At 42.2% G+C, this 25498-nt stretch overlaps 3 protein-coding genes across 5 annotated transcripts in view; 2 read left to right on the top strand and 1 right to left on the bottom strand.

The window, feature by feature from the left end:
- ext1c (exostoses (multiple) 1c) overlaps positions 1–9230 on the bottom strand; it is an 89247-nt gene extending 80017 nt beyond the window's left edge. The window contains exon 1 of the mRNA XM_019269650.2: positions 8695–9230. The gene's annotated coding sequence lies outside the window, so the exon portion shown is untranslated. The remainder of the gene's footprint in view (positions 1–8694) is intronic.
- A 1611-nt stretch (positions 9231–10841) lies between these two features.
- LOC104931680 (probable thiopurine S-methyltransferase) lies at positions 10842–14491 on the top strand. Of its 2 annotated transcripts, none has more exons than XM_010746747.3 (9): positions 10842–10969; positions 11276–11398; positions 11692–11784; positions 11903–12035; positions 13286–13338; positions 13431–13505; positions 13668–13753; positions 13884–13928; positions 14087–14491. In XM_010746747.3, the coding sequence occupies exons 2-9, from the start codon at positions 11301–11303 to the stop codon at positions 14203–14205; spliced, it is 702 nt and encodes a 233-aa protein (XP_010745049.1). In that variant the 5' UTR covers positions 10842–10969; positions 11276–11300; the 3' UTR covers positions 14206–14491. The 2 variants fall into 2 exon arrangements, with proteins under 2 accessions (XP_010745049.1, XP_010745048.1); XM_010746746.3 differs by having other exon boundaries at positions 10922–11053.
- A 244-nt stretch (positions 14492–14735) lies between these two features.
- Positions 14736–22080, top strand: ppp1r36 (protein phosphatase 1 regulatory subunit 36). Of its 2 annotated transcripts, none has more exons than XM_019269613.2 (11): positions 14736–14956; positions 15181–15245; positions 15325–15408; positions 15546–15682; positions 15937–16006; positions 16087–16185; positions 16339–16479; positions 17944–17992; positions 18626–18855; positions 20562–20762; positions 21570–22080. In XM_019269613.2, exons 1-11 carry the CDS (start codon positions 14792–14794, stop codon positions 21841–21843), a joined length of 1515 nt encoding a protein of 504 aa, XP_019125158.1. In that variant the 5' UTR covers positions 14736–14791; the 3' UTR covers positions 21844–22080. The 2 variants fall into 2 exon arrangements, with proteins under 2 accessions (XP_019125158.1, XP_010745046.2); XM_010746744.3 differs by having other exon boundaries at positions 17944–17983.
- The last annotated feature ends 3418 nt before the right edge of the window (positions 22081–25498 follow it).

Here is a 25498-nt window from a genome sequence, read left to right on the forward strand (position 1 = left end):
TTTTTCAAAACGTGACAGCCGTTGTACTTGACTATATAGCTTGACTGTAGCAAAACCTTTCTAAAAATGCGTTCTTACTGTACCAGCATGTGAACAGCACAGCCGGTAGAGTCAGCCAAACTGCACCACATAAATCAGATTAGCTAACGTGTCTATGGAGATGTTGTTTTGGCTGTTTTTTGTTGTTTTTTTGTTTGGCACATTCCTTCTTTCTACTTCTCTGGCTACGACTGCAGCAGCCTGAGTAGAAGGCAGTCTAAGTTGGGTTGAAATAGACACTTGGGATCCCATTACATACTCCTCATCAATAATTCACTCGCTCCTTTAGTTAAGGCATTGATTTTCCTTTCTTTATTTTGCTCATGCTTTATATCACCCGCCACCAATGTGCACAATTACACCTCAATCTTCGTCAGGATACACTCCGGTGAGAGATGTACGAGCTCTGTCCTCGTGATTTGTGGTTGTGGAGATAATTGATAGTGATGGCAAGAAGGTGTAATAGAAAAGTGATGGAGGGTATCATTATGATCATGGTAATAATGATGGGCATGAAGAATTTATTCTGTTGCCTTATCTAATCTCATGCCAATGCTTTGCAAAAATAAAGTTACCTCATATTATTTACATTGATTTAACTGCACGAATTCTGTCTACTACTGTTGGATCAACAGAAGGATCCCTTTAAACTTACATTTTACAATAAGACACGATTATTTTCCCCTTTATTTGTTTAACATATCAAATAATAGCAGTTTAAAGCCTGAATCTGAAATGATTTAAAAATTATAATACACAGAGACATCTCTGAGGCAGTGTGGTATGACAGGTTTAGAAGAGGATGGAGGATAATACTGTATGTGAATTGAACATAATCAATGAAGATAATATTATGGCACAAAACTACCTGTTTTTAACTACAGACAGACAAATCCATTCCTGCCTGACAGCTGCAGGTGTGTAAAAGCCTCTGTTGAACTCTTAGGTTGATCCCTCCCACCCTACTTTTGTGTGCAAGGACAAAACCATACAACAGCAGTGTGTGGCCATTACCGAGGAGAAATAATGACGAATGTAAGCCAGTGAAACTGTGAGGCATGCCTGGACCTGAACAGGCCTGACATCATCCTCAGAGCTGCAAATCAGCGAGAAGACATAGCCTACACGTATGGATGCACACATACACACACATAAGTGGCTTTAAGTGGTGAGAGAAGTCCCTCTGTCATGGATCAATGATGGATCATTATGGTTGGGCGACTAGCACTGGAAAATGCTACAAGGCTCACTGAATAGAGAGGCCTGAAGGTGGAAGGACTGGGTTCAAGGAAAGGTGAGAGCCCTACAATTTCACCCCTTGTCATTTATTTCCCATCTATACTTCCTTCCCTCAATCTTCCATCATTCCTTCCTTCTACTTTCTCCTCCTCTTTGGCTTCCTGTTACTACCCTACCTAAGTTTGACTAGAGAGATTCTGCATAGAAAAAATGCCAATTTTAACTGTTTTCCTTTTTCAATAATTCCTGCTTCATCCTTAAAGGGATTGGGCGATGTGGGGCACAAAAGCAAAAGGGGACAAAACACTTAATCACAGACATGAGGAGTATACTCTGCAAGGCCAACAGTTCTTTGATCATTTGCTTGCCTTGAGTGCAGAGAAATGTCTAGGAAGGTTCATGTGGAGTGTACCGAACGAGCAACGAAAGTGTGTCACCACTGCGGAGAGGAGGAAAATGTAATAATGCACACTGCAGAATTAAAATCAGCTAACATAAAGTGGATCATGTGCCATCAGAGCAGGCAAACCAACAATGTTCCATATCTTTACTGCAAAGGAAGCACCTCACAAGTTGTTTTCTCACCTTACCTCTCGAAAATGCTGCAAAAAATGCACTCTCCTGCTAAACATATTCAGTGTTAAGAGTTGAGATTTTCAAACCCCATTTCTCATACAGCATTTTGGCAGCGACAGTCATCAATGTATTTCCATTCTATAATTAGCTCTTGCCTCACTGTTGACTGTTTATTCACCCGCAGCCATATCAGAGCCGACCGAACATTTCCTGCTGTCATTGCTTCAAATTAAAAGCATTTCGACCAAACATGTTACGTTAATGTGACAATGTAACCAAGTTTATCATTTCCTGTTGATGTATACTTTTTTTTTTTTTAAACTACTCGCTGTGTGTAGCATGGAATCACACTTCCAGTCATTCTGAAACTGGACCTCCTGTTGAATATAGTCCAATCTGAAGGACATGGTAAGGTTAGTATTTAAAATGAACAAGTCAAGGGGAATACAAGGTGAGGATGAAGGGCATTAAAGTTGCATGAAGAGAGATGAAGGCAAGGAAAGGTAAATGATGGATATGTCATATCCCTATAGTTCCTGCCATGATCTCTTCCTCTCTAAGGACTGTAAGGACTTCTAGTCTAAGGACTTCCCTTAGCTGAACTGCACTATTAAGTAATTTGGTGAAAAAGTACAACTGAAATTTGTCGACCCATCTGCCTCTTGAATTGTGTTTACACAGCAGCTTACTCGATGGTGTTTATACAGGCTTTGATAGAAAATGAAAACCGACTTCACGCTGATGGCCTTCTGCAAGAAATCCAGCATTTGTCAATTTGTGTTTTTCTCCTTCACCAAATAGGATATTTTTATAAAGAGATTTTTGCGTTTCAGGGATAGATTGACTTCACCTTATTTGTTCAATTTGTTGTTTTCTGGCCACAGCACCAGTGCTGAATACAACTGACACTGTAAATGCTCAAAATGAAATCCACTACCATTACCGTCATTCTCCAAGTAGCGGAGTCATTGGCAGTGTAAGAGAAGCAGCAGCAGCAGCATTATTATGTCTGAAATGATTTGAGTAGTGACACAGAGCAGGCTGTAAATTGGCACTGGATGGGCCAAATGTCTGGTAAAATGAGATTTCCATTCCTTTGCAAATGGTTAGCTTGTGAAGACAGTCTACCTGAAGGATGAAATCCTACCGTTCACCCACATAAATCCTGGATGATTGCATTGTACAAATGCCAGCGTTCAGTGGCAGCAAGCCTTTCAGTGACTTTTTGTGGTGCTGTGTTCCTGAGTGTGCATGTGACTACACTATACTTAAATACACATCTGGCATGTGTGTGTGTTTGCTGGACTAAAGCTGGCGACATATTAGTTCAGCAAAATGAAGTGTTCTGAAGAAAACACAAATCTTGTGGTGAGGTGAAAGGCTCGGCCGAGCTAAAATTAAATCCCAGACTCTGTCATTACTGGAACACGAGGTAGCCACGCTGCATTGTTTGTGTTATTTCAGTGGTTCCAAATCTTTTTCACTTGTGACCCCTTTAATTGAAGCTATGTCTACGTGTGGCCCCCTCGGTACAGGTTGACCAAAGAGTTGGTCAGTCAGAGCTTGATTTAAAGTTTTCAGTCTCTGTGCTCTCTCGTCCTGGATGATTTTCTGGTCAATGTGGTAACACCAAGTGCAGTTTTAATACAAGTCCCACAATTATAGAAGGAGTAAACACTCCTTACAACAGTGGAGTAAGTGGTGTATCTGTTTACTCACCTTTTTTTAATAAAGAATCAGTCAATAATTATCCTTATGTCGCAGTAAGCAGTTACATGACTCTACGTAACTCTTGGAACATCTAACAGCTCGCTGTGGTTGCTGTTTCCTGTTCTATTACATCTTGCAAGAATGAAAACTAATCTGCAGTCACAAAATGTATTCACAATGAACGTCACCCTGAGTTTTTCCAGTTGAATGCTTTTAATGTGAAGCAGCAGTAAATGTTTTGCTTTGCAATAGTGGTAACTTAGCTCTGAGTCAGTGTAAAGAGAGTGAATGGTAAAATGTGTCACTGTTATCACTGAGATGAAATTACACTCGATTATGTTCTGCTTCGTTTTCTGTGAATCAGAAATAGCTGGATCAAAAGAATCTTCATGATTTCTTGAAAATCCTTATATACTGAGAATATAATATACAATGGAGGTTCAAAAAGTTTTTCACCAGTTTTCAGTCCAGGATTTTGTGGGCGGTCCTTAAAGGGTGGCTCGATGACACGCTGAGGCCACCCTGAGCATACCCCTGCACCCCTATCAGAGAGACAGAGATGAGTTCATCTCGCTCAGAGTGTTTCAAAGTTAGTCATGTCATTTTATGAATGTTTCAGTCGCTTCAAAATGGCTGCTTGACTCCTCCCACAAGCGGCTGTGGCATCAGCACATTCAGAGGACACGCCCCCACAGTCCTGGGGCTGAAAATACATTTTTAACTGATTTTGAGACCTAATTTCATAAACGCGTTGATATTTTTAATCATCCAGATTTGGCTGGGTGGTTAATAACACTTTCTTCTTTGGTCTGATGGACTTGGAACACATATTTATTCCTACTTTACACAGACTTAAAGAGTTTGAAGATATTAAGTTATGAAGTAAAAAAAACAAATATTTGGGAAAATAAATCTTACGATGTACACAACTGTTATAAAGTTTGAATGTTATATTGATGTTTTCTTCTTTCTTCAATAATTTATTTTAACAAAGACATAATCAGTATAATTGAGACACCAAATCAGTATCATTTACATTTAAAATGGTTTTAGTCACAAAAAAAGAATGAAATCATTAAAACCTCCATTTGTCGATGTCCCCACAGTGTCACATGACAGGAAAGGACACTCTTGGAACCATCTTTCCCCAAAATACTCTTCGATTTTGAATTTGTTTCCTAGTCCAGAAAAGCGTAAGTGACCGTATAGATCAATACTGAACCACAGCGGTGTAATTTGGCTCTAAATATTTTGTTTTTCCTCAAGCCCTCTGCAGTCTGCCCGGCAGTTAGATTGAACAGAATTAAACTGTGATTTGTCAGTCTATAGTATGTTCTTTGATCCAATTTTAACAGTCCAAACCTCAGACCAACCTTCTGTTTCTGTTTTCAAGTTCTAAGCATAGCTTTGCTGAAGCAAGACCTGCTAATTCCAGCTTGTTGGAGGCATTATTGTGCATGTGACACTTACTTATTATTACTTATTAAAACTCACAGAATTTTCTTCTCTTACTTTTTTGCAACCCACTGTTTATAAAGACAACTTTCTACAACCTAAATGCATGAATGATCATTCTAAAATATAGAGTAGTCCTCTCAGCCATCTGACTGTACCAAATCAAGCTTTGTGCCAGGTAGTGTTCATATTTTCTGCTCTCCTACCTTGTTTGTTATCTCACGACCCCCTCAGGTTTATCTTGTGACCCTTGTGCACGCTCATTAACTGTGCACGCATTTTCACTGCTGTGAAAGTGAAAGGGACTGTGCATTAGCGTGGTTGCATGTGAGCAGGGCTCAGTGAGAGTATGAGGTTTGTCTGTAGTCATATCAGTCAGTCTGTGATGAATCAGAGAAAAACCTGCTGTGGTAAAAAACTGGGGGCTGTCTCCCCTGACAGACCTGCATTTAAAGGCTTACAACCGGTATGTGATCCACGTTCTATTTTCTGTTCTCACCTACAAGCTGCCCTTTGAAATGAAGGAGCTTTTTGCACTCCCACACACCATATGCATATAAAAGCACACACAAACATACTGTACCTGCATTTTGATGGTTCCTCTTAAAAATAATCTCTCTTCCTGTCTACACACACTTACAGGAGCATTTCCCTTTAGCCCGACCATCTCAACCATAATAACCATAAACTTAATCAAGCGATGCTTCTTTTAAGAGACCATTTTTTTTATTGAATGGATAACAGAACATTTTTCTCCACCTTAATAAAAGCATACTTGCTCCACGTGGGCTGAGGGACTCTGACACGGTTAATAAGATGTTTACCTCGAGCTTAACGCCCTGCAACGCAACCAGCCTCCCAATCGCGCTCACATTCCAAACCCAGCATAATTACAAGCCGGGTTGATTAATTATGTCTCAACAATATGCTGCACTCCAACGCCACAAGGGCTAATTAACAGAATGAACAAGATGGGTAGGAACGGTTATTGGGAGGTTCCAGCTCACACTCTGAATTTGGCAAAGCTGTTTACAGGCCCAGAAAACGGGGACAGAACACTCGCCGATCTGGCTGCATCACGCAGAGACAGAGGGGCAGTCCAACACTGGCACACAGCTCCGAGTGTATACAGTGGAAAAGCCTACTGAGGACACTGATCAGCAAGTGCACTGCTCTGTGCTTCTGGCTGTGCATCTGACAACGCACACAGCAGAAGCGGTGTGCAGTGAAATCCATCTGCCTTATTAACTGGTCCTACTTCTTCGCAGTGCATACTCCTACCTGCAGCTTCGGCCTGGAAGCACTCCTATCACAGAACCTCGATCAAGATCGGCCTATAAACAATCTGACCTTGACAAGGCGGGGATGATATACGATCTGACCCTGAGATGAGGAGAAGGAGGCACATACCAAGAGGAGGGTTCAATTAGTGGAGTGCCCCTGACATCAGAGATTAAAGCAGTGGAATAATAACGCATAAATAAATTGATTTCCTCCCTCTCAGTGCATCACGTATAACATTATTGTGACATATTTGTACACCAAAAAAGTGCACGAGCACACATGATCACCATGCAGTGACCCATCAGGGTTAAGAGCTTTTAAAAGGTTGCACACTTATATTCAAACCCCTCTAATGAATGCTCGATTATGGAAATGCCTACCACCTCTGGAATATAAATTCTGCCCGTATCAGCCAGTGCTTCAGCAGGACAAGATTTGAGCTTCTCTTAATCACCAGGGAGGGTATTACAGAACCATCATGGATGCAAAATCCCATTAAGATGAGGGAGATGCCATTACAATAAAGTCATTTCATAAATCAGATGAAGTCATGTACAGCTAGCCATCAGGAGACGCCCTCCGCTCCACACAGAGCTTCTTTTTTTTTCTGACAGCATTTTATTCAGGATCTCATAATCAAAAAAATAAATAATGAAAGAGTTGTAATTAATTCCTGTGGTGAACTCTGAGCCTTATTTGTTTCTGTGGAATTCATTAATACGTGAAGCACTTTAGATGTGAAAGCAGGTAATTTTCTGCTCTTACCTGAGCTGTTAGCTACTATATCTTGAATGCAAGAGAGGCATCAAAGACAAATGGAGGCCTGAACAAAGCATTTCTTTAGTTGGACTGCATCAGTAAGATCCAGCCCTGAGGTGTTGAAACTAATGAAACTAACCGATGTGAAACTAAGGTGTTAGACGAGGAGTGGGTTCAAAAGAGATTTCAAGTAAATGGAAGTTCCCACAGCTCTGAAGAAATACTTTTTTTCAGAATGTAATCTTGTGGCGCTGCCTGACTGAGGACTTCAGTGGAAGTCATTCCACATCCTAAGATATGTGCTGTCCCACAAACACTCTAACTGTAATTCAAATGATTGTCATGATACTTTTTTTTACACTATTTTGCACTCATGCTCAGCATGACAGCTGCACTATAGTGGTCACATTATCTAATATTCTTGGATGGTGGGCCGAGTATCGTGCAAACCCCACAGCCCATCTGCCCGGTGGGAGAAGCGGATCATCTGCCAAAAGATCTCAACGTGTGCTGAAGATTTTCCCCAAAGCTCGCAGATGTTTGTGGAAGGCTCACAGAGCATCCAGAGAGAGCAGAGCAGATACATGAAAATAAATGCATCACTCATACTGTGCCTACACTATTTAGACGCTGATTAAATTAGCAGCCTCGCCACCTCTCCAGCCTACCTGTCACACAGTGATACTGAGATCCGTTGCAGGTGGCGGCAGCAGGTTGATCCGGTTCTGATCTGGCTCTCCGGTCCCCCCCACCCCCTGAAGCGGATTCAGCGCAGTTAACGCACTGAACTGTTGAGCGTCCTGCTCTGCTGGATGACAGCAGCTGTACAGGCTCAAAAACACCAACTTCTCCTCCCCCTCCTCCCGGGGCGACCCCGCTTTCGATTTCTGAGTCCTGTACGGTATGATTAAGTTACAGCGTGGCGTGGCGCAAACAGACGCACCGTCGGGGCGCGTCCGTTCAGACAACACGAGGCGGAGTGTCCCGCCGCCCCCTCGCGTCTGTCTTCTAAATCTCCCACATCTCTCACTCGCCGGTTCTCCTTTATTGTCCAGCTACACCTCTCTCTCTCAGTGAGAGCACATCATCATCATCACTCTGATGCTCCTCTGAAAGCAGGCTGCCTGTGAGAAGGGCTGGGTGAGGACCCAGTGGTGGATTAAAGAGCCCCCTGTTGCACTCACTGACTTTATCTCTGCTGTTATTTCATCATCTCAGCTCAACCAAAAGCTCCTCTGGTGTGATTCCAATCAACATCTGAGCGGCGTGAGTGACAAAGGTGCGCTGCGTGAGCGCCACGCAAATCCACCGGATCAGAAGGCAGTCCACGCTGCCTTTATAGTAACATATTCCTAATGTTATATTAGCATATCCCTAACGTTACGACCTACCTGTGCCGCGATCAGGTGGACAATTAAACGTTTGGTTGGATTTTTATGAGCGCGAGCTCACAGCGGTGATTGAGGAGATCCAGAATGAGCCAAATGAGGACCACAAACACAGGCTGTAACCTGTGATCTCACCACAAACATCCGGTTATCCGTTATTCCTCAGATGCATCAACAATGAACACAGACAGCAGGAATCACCCAGCACGATCCCCGCTGCGCTCCGACAGAGAGAGCTCCTTACCGGGTGGCGGTACCGCGCTCGTCCCCCTCTCTCTGGTTAATTTTCCTTTTCACACCACGGCCGGGCATTTGCGGATCCGTTTCAGCGGTCAGGTGCTGGACTCCCCGCCGGGATGTGAATGATGAATGTGCGTGTTAAATTGTCCATTTCCCATATCCACAACAGTCCACACACGACCCGCCCCCCCGGGCGGCACTGATTGGTTCAGAGGCTCCTCGACGTCTCCGTAGCAGCGTAAAGAAAAACACACATCTGGATGCGACCCCGCGCAACTGGAGCGCGCTGGAAACACCGGATTACGCACAGGAAGTCTCTGAGGGCCGTTCAATGTGGAGCTTGTTTACTGTGGCTGGAGATAAAAATGTGTCACCTGTGCAGAAAATCAGGTGTCACATCACTGCAAACACTCACACAACATAATCATGATGGAGGCTATGAAGAGGATTCAGTCTGAGGGACAACAGGAGTCCCTCGAGAGACTACAGTGACAGCAGTCTGTGTGACAGGCTTCATTATCTTACACAAAGACGCTTCACATATGAAGGGTCTGCGTGCGCTAATCAGCCAATCACATGCTGAGAATTCAAGACGTTCTTAAATACAAATCCGGCATCATTATTTATAACACATACTTCATGTGTTGTGTTGATACATGTGTGAATGCGGCTGTTTAATTACCATACATTTACACCTTTAATGTTATACAACGTGATAATACCACGGGAAAACAGAGGTGAGGGTGACAGAGCGCCGCGCAGTCAAAGCGCCATCTGTGAGACTCTTGCGCCGCTCTGTGTCCGGATACAGTCTCCTTCTTTTCTTCCCTTTCACACTGTCTTCCTCGGGGACAAGAGCATGTCTGTGGATCTGTCTGTCTGTGGATCTGTCTGTGGATCTGTCTGTCTGTAGACCTGTCTGTGGATCTGTCTGTCTGCTGGCTCCAGCGGAACGGTCACTGACTAATCACTGAGCAGCAGAACAGAACAGAACAGAGGCTTTCTGAGGATTAATGACAGCTGTCACTGTCTGAATACTGTCACAGTAAATGAAACACAGTGACATCACTGTTCAAATAGAATTTAATGAAAAAAAAAAAAAACACACACACAATAATAACAATAACAACAACAACAACAACAATAATAATAATAATGATGATGATGATAATAATAATGATGATGAGACTAATTCGTCTATTAATTGACTGATTTTCTCTTTAGATCCAGAATGAATTGTGAAACTCTGAAGATGTTACAATCCTGAAGAATTTTGTTTTGAAGTCTAAGTTAAGTTTTACATGCTCATACTGGGTGGAGGAATAAAGAATAAGATATTTCCACATGGATTAGATCTTCAACCTTTTTCAGCCCAAGGACCCCTTGGACACATATACCCCCGCATGTCACATTTTAAGCCTGGCTTATAATAACTTTCATATTCACTTTATTCACTTTTTATTTCACCTTATTAACCTATTTATGTTCTGGGTTATTAGTCTATATGTGTTTATAATTGATAAAACGTTCATGCATTATGGAATAATTTATAAATAATATAATAATAGTTTTTGTAAAAAAGTGGCGTTTTATTGCATATTATTGATTTAAACATTAATTAATGCATGCAGTTTACTCGATATCATTTTAGTGAAAATTGTCGGACCCCCTGCAGTACCTCTGCGGACCTCCTAGGGGTCACGGAGCCCTGGTTGAAGACCCCTGGATTAGATTATTCTTATAGCCAACTATGTATTAACACATGTATACAATAATAATAAGCAATGGCTCAATATGAAGATAAACTAGTACAATAGTTAGTCAAATTTTACTAAGTGCATTTAAATTAGTTTGTCTTTAGTCTTTGGAATGTTTTATTTAGAGTTCCCATATTTCCTATGCACATGAATGCACCATCGTGCTCCTCCCAGACCAGTAAACCCTGCGGACAGTGGGCTCTTTCATCCCAGAGTTTGACCTGTCAGGCAAAGCTTCACATTTTATACCACACATTAATTCATATTGTTACTTCCTGTTTTTATCGTTGTCACGTCACACTGTACCGCACAGTGTAACTCTGATTTTGGTGCTTTAAACATTTTAAATGTACGTACTTTGCTCGGTTGTCAGAGAGACCACTTGTAGTGCATGGCATGGTGTGCCTGACAGACTAAACTCAGGGCATAAAACATAAACCTCAACACTCGAGTGTATCGATTGAAGTGTTACGTGATCGACGCTGCTGCTGATCAAACTTCATCTGTGTTCATTAAACAAAGGTACGATCACACTGACACCATGCTGCATTCACGCGCTCTGTTTAAGCTCCTGTGGCTGCTGTTGTGTCGCACTGCTGCTGTCAGGTGAGAATGGACATGATCACAGTCACCTCGTCTGTGCACCTTCTTCCTGCAGCTCTCTGCTTTTGCTACAACACACACGCGCGCGCGCGCGCACGGCTGTTTCACATGTGTGTTCGTGCCAAACCGTGTGTCATCATGTGTGCATCACGTGTGCTCACCCTGGCTACGGACGGTATCCTCTCCATGTCTCTGTCTCTCCCCTGTTGTCATGTCCTCCTGTAGCTGGGCTGAAGCGAACATCAGCAGCATGCTGGCACCGCAGGAGAATCGGGTGATGGTGCTCGGAGAGTGGGAGGAACGCTGGCAGCAGGGCAGGATTGGCTTCCATCAGCCTGAAGTGCACAGGTAAAGGCCTCACTTTATGTCCCCGCATGGTGGGATGAGGGAAACAAAAATCCTCTAAATGCATGTGTAATTTAATGAGATTACACTAGCTGTAAATGATCATTACTCCAACAGTGATCCCATAAAATCACTTGTTTACAAGGACTGATTCAGTCCTCATGTGGCCTAATTCAGTCCAGACATCAGCATCTCTAAGTGTTTTTCATGGCTCTGAAGTTTAAAGTAAGTACAATCATGATGATGAAGAACACATGCATATGAATATCTGGTGTTCTGTTGTTTTTCCCTGACAGGATGCTGGAGAACAACTTGGATAAAGTTCTTGCTGGACGGACGGGAGTTCGCTTCTTCTTCCCTCTCTGTGGGAAAGCTGTTGATATGAAGTGGTATGGAAAAAAGCACCATTTCCATGAGATCACACGTGGTGTTTACATGTTCACTTATTCTTCCCTGCTGTATGTTGTGACACCCTATAAAAAATTATACTTCCTGTGTGAATCCCAGGCTAGCAGACATGGGCCATTCAGTGGTCGGGGTGGAGATCTCTGAAAAGGCTATAAAAGAGTTCTTTGAGGAGAACAACGTGACGTACAGCGAGGAGCCAGTTCCTGCCATATCTGGAGCAAAGGTTTACAAGGTAAGTGATCTATACATGTGTGTAAACAGAGAGGGATCCAGAGACCACATTTCTGTAAATATTTAATGTGTTATGGTTGGCCATTTTATTAGGAATAGCCATTCAGTGTATTTGTATTCTGTATATACATACATGATTCAATAGAATATAATAAATAAATAAATAAATTACTTTTGTACAATATATTTTATTTACTATTGCTATTTTGATATTCGATATTTTGATGTATCGATCTGTCTATCTATCTATCTATCTATCTATCTATCTAAAACTGTATCCATCCATGGGGCAGTATAGACGTATAAAAATCATGATAGCTCCACAGATCACATCATACCTCCTGGATTCAGACCCCAGTCAGCAGCACTGATTTTGATATGGGAACAGGACAGACTGATGTATAAAAGAATTCTTCAGCCTGCCGTGTTTAAATAAAAATAAAATGTTAAGAGAAGTTGGCATTTAAAACATGCAGTCAGGAGAGATCTGCTCTTGTTGTGAGTTGCTCGGGAATGTGCTACGGGTTGGCCGGGGATCGTCACACAGATTTAATTACACATGGAACCATATTGAGGACCAGTTTCAGTGTTGACCTCTCTCACACACACAGACACCAGCTTGCATGACATCCGCACCAACCAGGTGTGTTCACTGTTACTTAACCTGATCCGTGCTTGTGATATAAACACTGTTTGTGTTGTCGACATTCTCTCTGTTGGTCTCTGTGTGAAAGTCGGTAGACTGCACAGGAGGGTGAGTTGGAGATTTTCATTAGGTAATCGATCACGGATGGTGTCAGTACAAACAAAAATCTGCTCCACTTATGGCACAAGGTTACATGATGTCATCAAATATTAGGTTCTACAGTCAGTATGTTGGGATGGAAATCTCCAATTTTCCGGGCAAGGGCTTCGCTTGAGTAGTTATGATGGACCTGACTCCATCCACAATAATGACAATCCTATCTGCACTGGTTAGTGTGATGGTCTTTAGTAGACCTGCACATTTTTCTGGGTTGTCAGCAGAATCAAAATGAGAGTTTTGACTCACCTCATGTAGATTATCTCACTGCATATTAGTTTTCATTGTCAGTGGCAGAGTTTGCCACTCTCGCACTAGATTCATATTGTCTTTAAACCCATTTTCACAGGAAAAAAGATGTTCAGTCCAGTTAATAAGACGGTTAAAGTGCAACCAAACATGCTGTATTTACACAGATCATAGTTCATCCACACTGTCTGTGTTCACAGGGCACAGAGAGAAATATCTCCCTATATCAGTGTGACCTGTTCAACTTCTCCAGGTGAGTCAACTGTATGTTTGTATCAATGTACAGATGTTTGATTACTTGCACAGGTAAATGTCTACCACAAACTCCGTTTTTCTGTCTCGCAGCTCCGTTGAGGGACAGTTTGGGGCAATCTGGGACAGAGGCTCTCTTGTGGCCATTAACCCAAGAGACAGAGAAAAGTAAGATATGCTTCCGTTCAGATCTGATATTTAGAAGCTCAATAAAGCAGATGAGCTTTGTTATAATCATCACAATATCATGAAATTAAAACTTTTTAAAACTCTCTTGATATGAACTACATACATATGTTCCATGCTGTTTTAATACATTCTCCCTCACAGGTATGCTGCTCTCATAACTTCCCTCATGGCCAAAGACTGCAGATACCTCTTGGACACACTGTTGTACAATCCTGAGCTATATCCAGGTAACTGTCTGTACTGTGTGTAAGACATCAGACACTGTAAACAATCATAAAGAAATGCTGTATATTTTCTAGATTATTTAGTTTGAGATTGGTGATGATAAAATATATTTGCATTTTTATTTGTCTTCAGGCCCTCCTTTCTTTGTCCCTGATGAGCAAGTGCAAAGCCTGTTTGGTGAGTGTTGATAGGAGCAATCATGGCTGAGTGTGTTTCTGTACTTAATCATAAAACACATAAATGAACTGAAATATGAACAGCACCTGTTCCGTGTGGACCAGAGAGGCTGAGAGTCATTTGCAGTTTTTTTTAAATTGTGCATTTCTTACCCTCAGGGAACAGCTGTGATATAGAACTGCTGCAGTCTGTGGACAGCCTGACAGACAGACATCGAGGCTGGGGGCTGGACTACCTGACTGAAAATGTACATCTCATCACTCCAAAGAGCACTTAAGAACTTACTCTGAAGTTTAGAGAGCTTAGAAAAGCACTTTTGGATTTTATTGCTAACACAGGACAGAGGCAGTTTTGCCTATGTCTGTTTTTTTTTTTTTTAAATTTTTATTTGCTTAGACATCTTTTTGACACCGCTGCATTTTGGGCGGGAAATGAAGGTGCACGTAAATAAAATCTCAAGAGAATTTCTAAAAATGATTTAAACTCAGGAATTTTCATAAAGCTTCTAAGAACGGAAACATACAAAGTTTTAAATGGCCGTCAAAATAAAATGATTTTTCTAACGTGTGGCTTTATTGAATCACCTGGGTAGATATAATGTATTACTGGAAATATTAACATTTGCAAATATGCACGTTATATGTGTAATATTACATTTATAGCTGCTGCTTTCATCCATCTCAGTGCATTAAATCGTGACATTGATGGCACAGCCTTCATGGAGAAACTTCTATGAAACTCCACTAACATCAACCTGAACAGAATCATTTGTCATTTTCTCCATATGCAGAGCTCATCATGAAAATAAAGTATGACGCTGATAAAACACTGTCACGTGTGTGTTTTGAGTCTCCAAACGCAACATGAGGTCAGAAGGTCATTTAACGACGTGTCATGGTGTCGTCATAGTGGCTGTTGCCTGGATACAGTCCAACATTAGCAAACAGCGAGGGAGACGGAGCGCGAGCTCAAACCGTGGAAAGTTTGCTCCACAGAAAATGCCGAAACATTCCGAGGAGCAGAGGAACGTAAGTTCAGACCAAGTTCAAACGTTTTGACGACGTTATATATCAAAAATTAATAATAAAAAAAAAGAATTATCTATTTCTACCGGTGTCTGTGCTGCAAATGTAACTCCATTCACTGTTTAGAGTCTTATTAGTGACGTTAATGGTTAATATTTACAATTCATCCTAAAGCTTCTGCATTATTGCATTATTATTATATGTTATCTGCTTGAATCACCTGTCAGGTGTGTGCGCCCCCTGCTGGCCGCTGGGTGTGGAACGATGAAGCTCGAACTGTGGAGTTTGTCAGGTGAGCCAAGAAGCTAGCAGCCGCCATGACGTCATGTTCAACCATGACGTAGCAAACATCTCCACTCTGCTTCCTGTAGTTCTCATCCAGCAGAGGAGGCCACACTGAAGGAAAGGAGGCAGGCCGATGTCAGCTTCCACGAACTTCAGCGTCGATCACAATGGTAGGCCTGAGAGTGTGAGTTCACACAGCTGAGCCCGTGATCCAGCTGTGGCAGAGGACATGCAGGCCTGTGCTGCTCATGATGTTTGGCTCTTCACATTAGGAACTAAGCTGTTCTTCTCTTTGCTGTTTCCTCAGGTTGGCTGAGATGTGCACCGTGAACCACAGAGGGCGCCACAGCCTTAGAAAGACCCTGAGCCCTGCTCATCTGAATGCCTACAGGGCCTCACTGATGAAGAGGCGAGGGGACTTCATCACCACTGATGATGTTAAACGCAAGTGTCAAAGTGTTGCTGAGCTTATAACGATGAGGCTGCATGACTCAGCTCCTCTCTGTCCCCTTTCTGTCTCCTCTCACAGCGATGCTGATTGCTCCGTGTGAATCTTGCATTTGCATTCGTGCATTACTTGCATTGGCATCTCTGTCTCTCAGCACAGAGATAGCTTTTTCCAAAAACTGAAGATGATCCATGAATGATAGACGTTCATATGGAAATAAAACTAGTGCTCCGTGTTCTCTGTGTTGCAGAGGTGGCTGTCAGTCTGCTGCAGGAGAATTATTCACTTCCCATTCCGTTCTGCTTCTTGGCTGTGTTGAAGTAAGGAATATGAAGACATATATTGCATTGTTGTACATTGTATGACCACGCACTGATACTAATTCCTCGTCTGTGTCCAGGAGTAAAAAGCTTGATGAGGTCCTGATGGCCCTTCTCCTTTACCTGTCCTGTTTCTTTGAACACAAGTCTCTGCAGAATAAACCCAAGACGGTAATAATGTAAGTATGCCGAATCTGTCATCATGTATTTTACAGGCATGTGATTATTGACTTTGCTGTAATACTGTAGTATTATCTTGTCTCTGTCCTCTGTTTCTTCATATTTTCCCTTCCTCTGCCCACCTGTTCCTGTAATTTTAACCAACCTGACAGTGTGGACATCGTCAGCGAGCAGCGGATGATGGCAAAGGCTTTGGCCAAAAAGGAGATTGCTCAAAAGAAGCTGGCTGTCTGCTACTTCAGCCTAATCATGGAGCTGGAGATAGAGCGACATCAACACTCAGCACATAACAAGCGAGTATTCAGATGGAGAACAGGTGTTAGAGACAGGAAGTCCAATTCCTGCTGCAATGTGTTCACTCAGTTGTCTTGTTACCGGGACACTTGTCACCTGTCACACCTTTTCAGAACGCCTCCTGGCTGCCATCGGAGAGCAGTGAATGTTCTCTGAGGGAGGCTCATTGTTTAAAATGTATTTTTACTAATGGAACAAATATTCACTGTGCTCTGTACTGCAAAGTTCTATTGACTTTCTTATTAACATGACAAGGACAAACATCTTCCGACAGTCACATAATAAGCTCTGCTGACTGTACATCACATCAGTTCTCTCATTCAAGTATGGTCACATGGTACAATAATAATAATATTAATAATAAGTCACACACATGTTCATATACAGTACATTGAGAGTACATTACTTCTTCATTACTGCTGTCCATACTGCTTATGAAGTAAGTGATAGGGGACAAATCCACTTTGAAGCCCCTATGAGACAAATCAAGCAGGTATCGTTTAGTAAACGTATTTTTAGATTCTAATGTTTGCTTTGTGACAGTAAGAGAGAGGGACTGAAACCTTTGCAGATACACACTTGATTTGATCAAAGCACACTGATCAAATAGGACTGTGAATTCTTGTTCTCTATCACTTGCATTTATATACCATTAAGGAGGGATGTCTGTAGGGCCAGTATGAACCCTATCACATACACTATATGGACAGAAGTATTGGGCCACACCTGTCTTGTTGGAGGAGGGATAATAGTATGGAAGCTGCCCCCTATCTCCAGTAAAGGCCTATGTTAATATTTCAGCATAGCAAGACATTTTGGACAATGCTATGCTTCCAACTTTGTGGCAACAGTTTGGTGAAGGCCATTTTCTGTTCCAACATGACTGTACCCCAGCACACAAAGCAAGGTCCATAAGGTCCATGGTTTGATGAGTTTGGTGTGGAAGAACTTGACTGACCTGCATTAAGCCCTGACCTCAACCCCATCGAGCACCTTCTGGATGAACTGGAACACAGATTGTGAGCCAGGCCTTCTCTTCCAACATCAGTGCCTGACCTCATAAATGTTCTACAGAATGAATGGACACAAATTCCCACAGAACCAACTCCATATAAAGTACATGTATTTGAATACAATGTCCCTGTTGGTATAATCGTCAGGCGTCTGAATACTTTTGTCCATATAGTGTATGTAAACACTATCTAGAACTGAATACTGTGCACCTTTTTGAATAAATGGAACTTTATTATCAAATAGCATTAATTATTAATTTGGTGACTTATATTTGATGAGCTGTGAGCATGGTTCCTTGTATGCTGGTCTGATCTCAGGTCTGACTTTAAATGTTGTTCTCAGGTCACCTCTCAATAAAGTCTCAAATCTGATATATATATACTCATGCAACCCACTTCTCATATCCTCCAGTTTGCCACAACAACACCAAACTCTTCCGTGTTTTTCAGGGGCCACGTGTCAGACAGTACAGAATGGTTGCTACGTGCGGTACGTGCAGTAAGAATCCTTTTTACACTCCAGTTCCAGTGTTTCAGAGTTTTTAGTGAATGGTCGGAATTGGTTAGTGATCTTTATCTGTCTCTCACCGATCTCCTTGTTTTCACAAACTTGATAAATTTGACTCGTAACCTGAAATATCTTTTCTTGTTGAAACATTCAAAACTATTTTGCCTGGACTGCACAGAGAAAAACTGAGCCCTCAGCTGTCAGAGTGAAGGCCAGTTCACCATCTGTGAATACAGACGGCAGTGAGCAGAACAGAACGACATTGAGTTCTGGCTATGCCTGGTGGCCTTAATAAATACGTTTGTGGTAGGAGATGTTGACTCAACACAGGTGCTTTGCTTTGACAGGCTCTCCTCAGTATTTAGCCAGGTGGGGGGACAAGGAGAGAAATCTCACGCTAACAGCAGCAGCAGCTCATTGCCTGCTCTGTGTGTGACCTTTTCAGGCAGAAATAGCCGTTGCAACCTTTAAAAACATAGAAGAATAAATGGCTGCTTAGGTTTCTAGTCAGGATTAAGAGAAGAAATTATGAACATAATGAATGTTTAACTATCAAATGAATTCTGGAAATAATTGAGTGTAAAGAAGATCAGCTGACACTCCTCATTGTCTCTCCCTTTCTAGTGTTTGTACAGCTTCTTCTGTTATGTCGCCTGGGTGACGTTTGGCAGGAAGGACCTGAGCGACATCCAAGAGGAGGTTGGCTGTCTTTTGTACTCTGACACCTTCAACACAGCAGTGAGGAACAGGACTGATGTGGACTCTGGAGTGACCTTCACTACCATAAATGGTTCAGTAAAGACAAGAGAAGCTGAGCCCAAGGAGACGGGATGTAACGGCACATTCAGGCACAGGTAAGTTTAAAGTGGAGGAAAGGTTCAGGTGGCATGTAATGCCATGACTGTCAGTCAGAAATTTTTATAAACATGTTGCCTCTTCAGTTAACTACTATTGGTAGGTTCACTTCTCTGTGAGGTTATCCTGTACAGGTCTGAGTAGGGTTGCAAAATTTTGGGAATTTTCAAAATTGGAGATTTTCTATGGGAAATTACGCCCCCCCTACCTGCACAGGTGATTTCTGTACCTGGACCACACTTTAGAGCCCAGAGCACACAGAGACTGTTGAAGACACACATTTGAGCTTGTGGACTACATGATATTGTTCAATAAAATAATTCAAACTTCATAAAGTTCTACTTACAAATAAATCTGTAGAAATGTTTTTTAATTGTTTTATTTTGCATGTCTGCTTATGACAAAACAAAATGTTTAGATTTATGTTTGCATATGATACAGTTTGTATTACCCCAAATTTACAGTTAATTCCCCTAAATTTCCATAATTCCAATCCAATTTGGAATATTCCCCAAATTGCTGAGCTTAACTTTCCATGGAAAGTTTCCATGCTGCAGGTAGCTCACCTGGTAGAGTGTGCAACCCAAATATGAAGGATCCGTCCTTGTCACAGCAGCCCAGGGTTGGATTCTGTGGAGCTGCATGTCCTTTCCTCTCTCTCTCTCTCTCTCTCTCTCTCGTGTAGTGTTGAGAAATAAATCTATGAATTCCAATGGTGAAACTGTGAAAGCAGGATTTTTCCTCAGGCTTCAGTCGTATCATCAAATTCTATCATCGTTGCATCCCTGCAGAGCTGGATAATAATCCTTTTTGGGCTGATCATCACTGCCAGTGATGCCTTTCATAAAGAAGTTATAGAACAGTGACATAAGAATATTGATTACAGCCTTTTGAACTAATCTAATCATCAATATATTTAGCCAGCCTCCCTCTGATTCCACATCTCATAGAGTAAATAATGTGACGGCTCCGGCAGTAAAGTTGTCTGTGTGATGGACGTCGCGTCAGACCTCTAACTGGCATATGATTGATGGAGACAGATACATAGCTGTGTCTGATAGCAGGGATTTCTCTGACAGCTGCTTTTCTGTTGCGTTGCTGTGTCTAACACCAGATTGGCAGTTGTGTAAGCTGTCAGAGGCCAGGCGCTCTTTCCTGCTGTCAGGTTGAGGCCAAACAATCAAAAGCTTAGCTTGAAGCACACTCTCCTCCTGAGGGGGGATGTACACCTCATGAGTTGGACAAGCTTCAGCACAGCTTCCAGCTGTCTCCCAGACGCTGAAAAAAAATCCATTAGATTATATATGCTATTGTTTATATTGTATTTGCAGCTGGATCTTGAGAATTTGGATCCTATAACAGCTTTCCTGATTAATTAGCTCTGGATAGTTGTTTCCACCATGAGGTCTATAGGTACTGTATGTATGACAAAATATGTGAGGAATGTCTCCTTTGTATACACAGCTGTTGTGTGAATGGACTTCAGAGACAGATCTTTAATTTTTGGTTTATTAATGGTGTGAAAGATGTTCAGCAAAAGTTCTTCTCTTATTTTCTCAGTTGAGTAAGGAAACTGTATTGGAATAAATACATATATGTAAATATATTGTTGCACTCTTTTTACATTTGCATATTTCCCCAGTGTGTTAATATACAATAAGGTCATTAAATTCATTCATCCCTGCCTCATTGGCTTTTTCCCCAGATTGTCCCAGAGGCGTCCGGCCCTCAGCAGTATAGTTAATCAGCGATCCCCACTCTTGGTCTCTCTGCTCCCCTCGCCCAAAGAACGATCGGCCCATCTGTTCGGCGGCAGCCAGGCCAAGATGCAGAGCCCGCTGCAGGCCAAGCACTGCGACGCCAAGGCCCTGATGGAGGAGCTCAACCAGCAGCTGGCCAGTGTCAGGTGGTGTAAAACATCAGAGGATTTGTCACATGGAACTGTCGATGTGATTTGTTTTGATGTGTCTGTATCGCCTCTGCCATCCCCAAAATAACTCACTGCTGTGTACGATGAAGTCCTCAAGTAGTCAGAGACGACAAGTGTCTTTGGAGCAGGTCACCAACTGAAAACAATCTGTGTTTTTAGTGAAGTGCTTGACTTTCTTCACCAGCTACCTGCTGGTCAGAACATGACTGCTGGAATAGTTTTATTATCCACTGTGTGTCAGTCACAATGTCATGTCGTCTACATGCATGTACGGAATATTCTTAATGTCCATATAACTGCAGGGTGAGGTCATTTTCAGAGGGTCAGGTCAGGTACTGCACTGACTCTTGTTGCATTACAGGGACAATCATTTGATTCTGTGTTATATGGAGATATAATGGAGCTTTAAAGGTATATTAAACATTTAAAGGTTACTTCAAATGAGTTTAAAGGACATATATTTAGCTGAGATTTGTGTTTTGCTGTCTTCTGCCTGTTTAACTTCATTTTAATTGGTACTCTGGAACTCACTCTAAATTACTCTAAACTCTTATGACGATCATCAGTGTTGCCCACTCATAATAATCGAGTGTCTGAACAACGGGTCTGGCTTTAAGTGAATAATGTCAGATTTGTTATGTCATGGGAATCTTTAAACAACTAATGTGTTGTTTGTGGCAAATAGCATTGAGGAAAAGAAACACATTTAGAAATGTGTTGGAATAAAAAGAAGAATTAATCTATGTTAGCTCATGTTCTCTCTCTTTTCACTTATTAAATCAGCTTTGGGATTCTTGGCAGACCGTTGACACAGTTCAGACACAGCACCCTGATCCCCTACGGCCAACCCAAAAATAACCGAGATGAGGATGACAACCATGGAGCAGGAAGTGATGTTAATAACAACAGCGAGGATGGTCCCAGCATGGCTCTGCGTAGCAGCTCGTCCTTCACGGGACCCAAGTCGACAGGTCTCGCCAGATTCGGCAGCACTGCCCACATAAACACCAGAAACTCAGCAGCTACCATCGAGGTGGCGCCCTCAGACGCCGAATAACTTGTGTGCATGTGTGTGCAAGTGTGCATTTTCAGAGGCGTAATACACACACTCTATGTGCAAATGCATTCCTGAGCGCAGCCCACAGGGTCAAACACAGAGAGGAAGCAGCGGCTGAGTTTTCACACACCTCCCTGGACTGTCATCACACACACCATGTTTGTTGAGATTTGCTCCTGAATTTAAATCAGCGTCTTATTTGCCAGCTGGTGGTGCTGTTGAATAAAATATAATGAAATCCATAACAACTTTGAAGGTCTGCACTTTCTACGGAGTCTGAAAACAAATATTCAGTTCACGTGAAAATGAAGGAAGTCCAGCACATGGCATGCAGAACTCATGCCGGGGAAAATCTGATTATACAGTTTTAGTTGTCAGACATTTTATTTGTATTCCATATTTAGATCACTGAAGGCTTCTCTGTGCTCGTGCTGCTTCACAACAGACACTAACATGAACTAGTACCACATCTCACACACACATTGTCACACCGTTCTCTAGCCAGGATTGGTAGCAGAAGGGGCTTTGCCTTCGCCCTAATTGGCTGAATAATCTGGGACACCAGGAGTAGAGTTAAGCCCTCTGAGGAGGAGAGGGAGGAGGCCTGGGGAGCCTGTGCATTAGGATGGGGGATGGGTCACAAGACAGATTTTAAATTAGTTTAAAAAAAAAATTGAAGTGCTCTTGATTTAAATTAACACTGTTCCACATCAAAAACAATGAAGTGGAGCACTGTCCAAAGCTGACTGCTATCACTTGTTTGTGTGTGATTGCAGAGGATGAACACTGATGAGGACAAAGAGAAATGGGACCTGTTTCTTTCTGACCTTTTCTTCTGCTGTCTTGCCTTCGTCCCCTGATGACTGCTTTCCCTGGTTCTCCTTGTCTTCCTCCTCCAGTGCAGTGTGGCTAATACCAGGCCAGCAGTCAGAGGCTTGACAGAGTGAAACCTGCCTTATCAGTTAACAGGTCCTTTTCCCCGCCTGACTCAATAATCAAAGCGGGGCTACAGTGGCAGTGGAGCACAGAACACTTCTGTAATCAATATAAGTTATAGTTATCTTAAACCAGCGCCTTTAGGAAATACTTCAACACTAAGGGAAATAGGTTTATTTGCTTTCTTGCAGTGAATTTATTGATAATATCGAAACCACTCTGAAGTCAAATGTGTAGCTGGAGCCAGCATAAAGATATTAAACAGCTACCCTGGGTCTGTCCAATGGAAACAAAATCCCTGTACCAGCACCTCTAAAGCTCACTTTACATCTCGTTTATTTCATCTGAACAAGAAGCAAAGTGTAAAAATCACAATTTGCCATTTAACAGGTGAGTTTGTGCCAGACTGGGCGGAACCAGTTGCCAGGCAACCAGACTCCACAAAACAACTAGTAATGGCTAAGAAATCCTGCACATAGTGCTTTTAAAATGGCATGAAGTAGGCCGGTTTAAGAAAGCGAATAAGTATATTTCCCAAAATGTTGAACTATTCCTTTAATTTCAATAGTTACCTTTCATGCCTTCTTCTCTTATTGTCTCCAGTCATGGTGTGTAGATTTAAAACACACTGCTAAACACAGCGGGGTGTGAACTCTCCCTGATGTTGTTCGCTCGCCTGAAACTTGGAACGTTGAGCTCAATCAGTGAAGGCCATTATCCATCGATTGCACTTCACACAATAGTCAAACTTTCATCATTTACGCTGGAACTGTTTTGATTTCAGCACCTGCGAAATCGCCACATAAAAGATACACAATGACAATTCATCACAGACAGAAACATTTTCCATAATCAGTCAGAAGAATGACTTCAGCTCCTGAAAGTTTTTCTTTTTCAAAATAAAAGATCCAGCAGTGGCAGTAATTAGTAGCACGTCATCATTTGGCTGTGAATCTCTCTCTTCCCATCTGTGTGTTAAAGGTTAATTGCTTAAAGGCGTCATGGGTGTGATATCATCTGATTGAACCCAGCAGTTTAGTTAACCTTTACAGATATTACAACATATGTAGCACCAGGGCAAGCAAAGCACATTCACATTTCAGACAAATGATTATGTACACATGTGGTTACAGACAGTCTGTGTTACACACATGTACAGCTCTCTGGTCTCTGCATGTGAAGTAGAACTGACTTGAGCTAGTAGTGTAATAAGTGGCTAAAATGGTGCCTAAGGAATTCAGTCTGGCGGTGCTTGGATCAGGGGAGCTGTAGAATTTACCATGCACAAAGGGCAGACTGTTATCAGGTGGGATTAGTGGTTTTCAAAAGGTTCTGGGAAAATTCAGTTTTCCACTGTTCTGAGTGGATTTGAGTGATCTGGAAATTTAACTGCGAGGTGGAAGATTGTGGTGGCAGCTGTGACGTCAGTGGACAATCTGAAGGCTGCTACGTGGAGAAATCACACCTTTTTCAAATTCACTGAATAATTACAAAATTGCCACCCCCCAAATTCTGCATGAGCTGCACGTGTTTTAAGCAAATGTATCCATATCTCATGGTCTTCTTCAGTAGGCTACAGTGATTCTAATGAAATGTATCATTTCAAAATCAAAAGGTGTGCTTGAAAAGAGTTCAGTAGCTGAAACCTTGTACAGTCAGGTATGCGTGCACATGTACCACAGTTTTATAAAGCAATTCATCATGTCCTGTGAGAACCATGTATCTCTAAAAAGTCAGTTGACAGGAAGGGTGTGAGAAATTCGAGTTTCTTCCATCACATCCGGTCTCTGCTCCGTGTGCAGAGGCTGCAGAGGCTGGTTACACTGTCCACTTTCCCGGGTTCAGTTCTGGTCCACACCCGGTCAGCATTCCCCCACTGGCTACCCTCACCCCGGGCCTGTAAACCTCCTTCTCCCGGCTGTCCAAAGCTCCTTTGTTAGCAGTGTTACACCACCGGTGTGAATTCCAACGCTCCCCCATGTTCTTTGAGCTCCCAGTCTAGGCAGCAACTTTAGCCAGAGGTAAAGCTTCCTGTCCATCAAGAAACTCTGTGAAATGCATGTGAAAGCCAAGTTGTTATTGGTGGTATGTGACTTAGTGCTGAGACATGACAGTTTATAAGGTAATCCTACCTCAACAAAGTACTTCAGCATAATCTGATGGGTATTATACTGTAGAATCACAGTTGTAATCTCATTGTACATGCATATAGTGTCAATAAAAGGCATCCATTCATTCATACAATGCAGCAACTACATCACAGTCGTGAAACTAATGTCTCATGAGGCACACTGAGTGAACCCCTGAGTCATTCAACTTTTCTTTAAAAAAAAATCTTTTCTGGCCCCTGCAGGCGAGCCATGAGCCTGCCACTGGGGTCATTTACCTTCTGACTAATCACTGTCAGTTCAGTTTGTTCGAAGCTGCTAAAACCGGTCACAGTGAGGCAGTTAACCAGCTGTTAGCAGGGAGCTTCAAGTCTGCTGAACTGAGCGTTCATTTAAGACGTGAGCACAGAGTGGAAACTTACAAAGCCAAGGCACAAAATGAGAGTTTCCATTCTCTAAATACAAACTGAAACGTTGCCTCAAACACAATGTTCTGTAGATTCTGAGGAGGAGTTGCTAATTTCCACCAGCAGGGGGAGACTCAGCCCATAAATGTCCTCCTGCTCTTTAAACTAATCAAAGTCCTTCAAGTGTTTATGTGTATGTGTGTG

Source organism: Larimichthys crocea, chromosome XIII (assembly GCF_000972845.2).
Source record: "Larimichthys crocea isolate SSNF chromosome XIII, L_crocea_2.0, whole genome shotgun sequence".
In the NCBI taxonomy this organism is placed as follows: domain Eukaryota; kingdom Metazoa; phylum Chordata; class Actinopteri; family Sciaenidae; genus Larimichthys; species Larimichthys crocea.

Bases quoted from the DNA above. Each gene is read 5' to 3' on its own strand.
- LOC104931680 (XM_010746746.3), top strand. From the start codon at position 10,989: ATGCTGCATTCACGCGCTCTGTTTAAGCTCCTGTGGCTGCTGTTGTGT. The intron at 12,036-13,285 runs GTAAGTGATCTA...CTGTGTTCACAG, and splicing joins CTGGAGCAAAGGTTTACAAG to GGCACAGAGAGAAATATCTC. The intron at 13,754-13,883 runs GTAACTGTCTGT...ATTTGTCTTCAG, and splicing joins CAATCCTGAGCTATATCCAG to GCCCTCCTTTCTTTGTCCCT.
- ppp1r36 (XM_019269613.2), top strand. From the start codon at position 14,792: ATGAGGTCAGAAGGTCATTTAACGACGTGTCATGGTGTCGTCATAGTG. The intron at 14,957-15,180 runs GTAAGTTCAGAC...ATCACCTGTCAG, and splicing joins ATTCCGAGGAGCAGAGGAAC to GTGTGTGCGCCCCCTGCTGG. The intron at 16,186-16,338 runs GTAAGTATGCCG...CCAACCTGACAG, and splicing joins AAACCCAAGACGGTAATAAT to TGTGGACATCGTCAGCGAGC.